Raw genomic sequence first — 2452 nt, forward strand, 5'->3', positions numbered from 1 at the left:
CATTCAAAACACCAAACAGTCAGTTCGAGGTTCTGAGGGATGGTTTCCTTTTGACTGATTTTAGGTTTTATTCTTTCTCTGAGTAACTGTGACAACATTTATTGGAGCATTTCTCAGGTTTCAGCTCTTGTTCTGTTCTTTTATCTGTGTAGTGCTAACCCTCCTCCACAGCGGGGCTCCTCTTACCCCCGGTGACGGTCTGCTGGAGCCGCTCCGGGTCGTGCAGCAGGTCGCAGAGCGCAGCCAGAGTCCGCAGCCTCCCGGCGGCCTGCGGCTGCTGCAGCTGCCCGAACAGCAGCGGAACGGCCCACCGGCCGAAGGCCACCGGAGCCCGAGTCGAGTCCATCCGAGCAGCGAGCGGAGCTTCACCGGGTCAACAGTCCGCGGACGGGTCGCCCAGCCGTCGCCTAGCAACCGCAGGTAAACGTCCCTGCGTGATGCTGCGTTCAGGGCCTGTTGGATTTTAGCCACCTGCTGACAAGAAGCGAAGTAAAGAGACGTCCTCAAAGGTCCAACAGACGGAACCTGAGCTGCTGCAGGGATGGACTGGTGTCTCACTGGGCCGTTGTGTGTTTCTGCTGTTTTGTGTCTCTGTGGTTGTTTTTGTGTCTCTGTGATTGTTTTTGTGGTTGTTTTTGTGGTTGTTTTGTGTCTCTGTGGTTGTTTTGTGTCTGTCACTGCTTTGTGTCACCCTTTTCGCTCTGTGCTTTTTATTTTGTCTTGTTTCGTCACTTGGTCGGTGACTGAAGCAGCTATCGAGCTTCTCCTGGTTCCTCCTTCAGACTAAACCTCTCCTGTCTCTGGGCAGACGTTCACTTCACGTCAGCGACAAACACCTCCACGTGTTCTGACTGGAGCCCTGCAGAGCTTCTGATTTACACAAACAAGAGCAATAAAGTCTGTGAGAAAACAAACCTTTTATTGGTCTTTGGAGACACAAAGTGACGTGAACAGAAGGAAGACGTCAAACAGAAACACCTCCTTCTTCTCTCACATCCCACAACTCAGCGGATTCATAAGAAACGCTCCAAACATAAAGAACTGAAGTGAAACGCTTCATTCTGGGAGCAGACTGAGCTGAACTTTACACCGACGATAAACCCGAAAAACAAAAAAACGCTTCAGTCCAGAGCCGACTTCGTTCCGTCACTTGATCTTAAACAATCCACAAGCTTACATTTAAAAAAGAAATAAGAAGAATCGGGTCCTTTCTCTGGGTTCATTTCTTCTTCTTCTTGCTCTTCTTGCCTCCTTCGCCCTGCTGAGAGCTCGTGTCGCCGCCGCCGCTCTTCTGAGTCCGAGTCTTTAGCTTTGGGATCATCTCTGCCACGTAGAACATCACGTCTTTACCTGCAGGAGAACAGATTGAACATCAGGTGGTTTTCTGAGGAACTGCTGACTAAACCGTCTCCTGAACCCGGGAACAGAGCAGCACTTCACAGCTTCTACCATCTGTTCAGACGTCAGCTGCTTTAGAACCCATGAAGCAGAGAAGCACTGGCTGCAGTTCAGCCCACAGCTCTGAATGCTCTGCAGCGACACCCGTAGAAGGAGGAGACTTTAAAGGAAATGTCACGGCCCTAAATTCAGATTTGGTTTATCTTCTAGATGAAGGTGAAAGTCAAACCTGATTGGTTCAAGGCCCGACGCCTCCGTTTCTACCCATCTGCTGTCGTTTGGGCACTTTTGTGTTTTTACCAGCAGGTTTTGTGATTCAGGACATTTTAGAATAAATTCACAGATGCTCATAGAACCAGTGGACTCGTGTTCTGCAACACGTGAATCAGACGTTTTCAAACAGAACCGGGCCGCTGAACTCAACCAGAGTTCTGGTGCCGCTCCATTCGTTTGAAATCTGAAACGTCGGCTACTTACGGGAGGCGAACTTCTCCTGACAGAAGCTGCCGTCGGCCTGCTTCATCTGCACCCGGACCCGACCTCTGAACTGGACGTCCCGGTTCCACTCTCTGGGGTGCATCTTGTTCTGGAAAACACGCACGTGACGTCAGAGTGATGTCAGCATGATGTCACTGTGATGTCAGCGTGACGTCAGCGTGATGTCCGGTTTTACCTCCACGTAGACGTTCATCCCTGCAGCCGTCAGAACGTCTCTGATCTCAGCGCAGGACGGGTTCTCCACAGCCTGCACACATACAGCTGGTTTCACTTTGTTCCACGACTAAATCCACTCGCAGAGGCTCCAGTGAGGGTCTCTAGCTTTTATTTTGAAAGGTCAGGTGTTGCTGTCATGACTTTCCGACACCGTCCGAGTCACAGTTTGAATTAACAATCACAGATCTCACAGGTTTCGCCTCAGACGGTGCAAACGTGTCTAAAATCAACCAGATGTGTCAGAAGTTCCTCAGAAACATCTGGTTCTTCATCTACAGCGACTTCACTGACTGAAGCAAAGTTCTACCTTCAGACTGTGAAAACTTTCAGAGGAGGCTCC

At 50.2% G+C, this 2452-nt stretch overlaps 2 protein-coding genes across 2 annotated transcripts in view; both read right to left on the minus strand.

Annotated features, from left to right (window-relative positions):
* The window catches only part of rsph14 (radial spoke head 14 homolog), a 16731-nt gene extending 16133 nt beyond the window's left edge, over positions 1–598 (minus strand). The window contains exon 1 of the mRNA XM_008303343.1: positions 187–598. Coding sequence (XP_008301565.1) covers positions 187–346 — 160 coding nt within the window. The 5' untranslated portion in view covers positions 347–598. The remainder of the gene's footprint in view (positions 1–186) is intronic.
* A 299-nt stretch (positions 599–897) lies between these two features.
* The window catches only part of srp19 (signal recognition particle 19), a 5255-nt gene continuing 3700 nt past the window's right edge, over positions 898–2452 (minus strand). The window contains exons 2-4 of the mRNA XM_008303347.1: positions 2072–2179; positions 1876–1984; positions 898–1350 (exon numbers count right to left, since the gene is read on the minus strand). Of these exons, the coding sequence (XP_008301569.1) occupies positions 1220–1350; positions 1876–1984; positions 2072–2179 (348 nt within the window). The 3' untranslated portion in view covers positions 898–1219. The remainder of the gene's footprint in view (positions 1351–1875; positions 1985–2071; positions 2180–2452) is intronic.

Source organism: Stegastes partitus, unplaced genomic scaffold, assembly GCF_000690725.1.
Source record: "Stegastes partitus isolate 25-593 unplaced genomic scaffold, Stegastes_partitus-1.0.2 Scaffold1984, whole genome shotgun sequence".
Taxonomy (NCBI): domain Eukaryota; kingdom Metazoa; phylum Chordata; class Actinopteri; family Pomacentridae; genus Stegastes; species Stegastes partitus.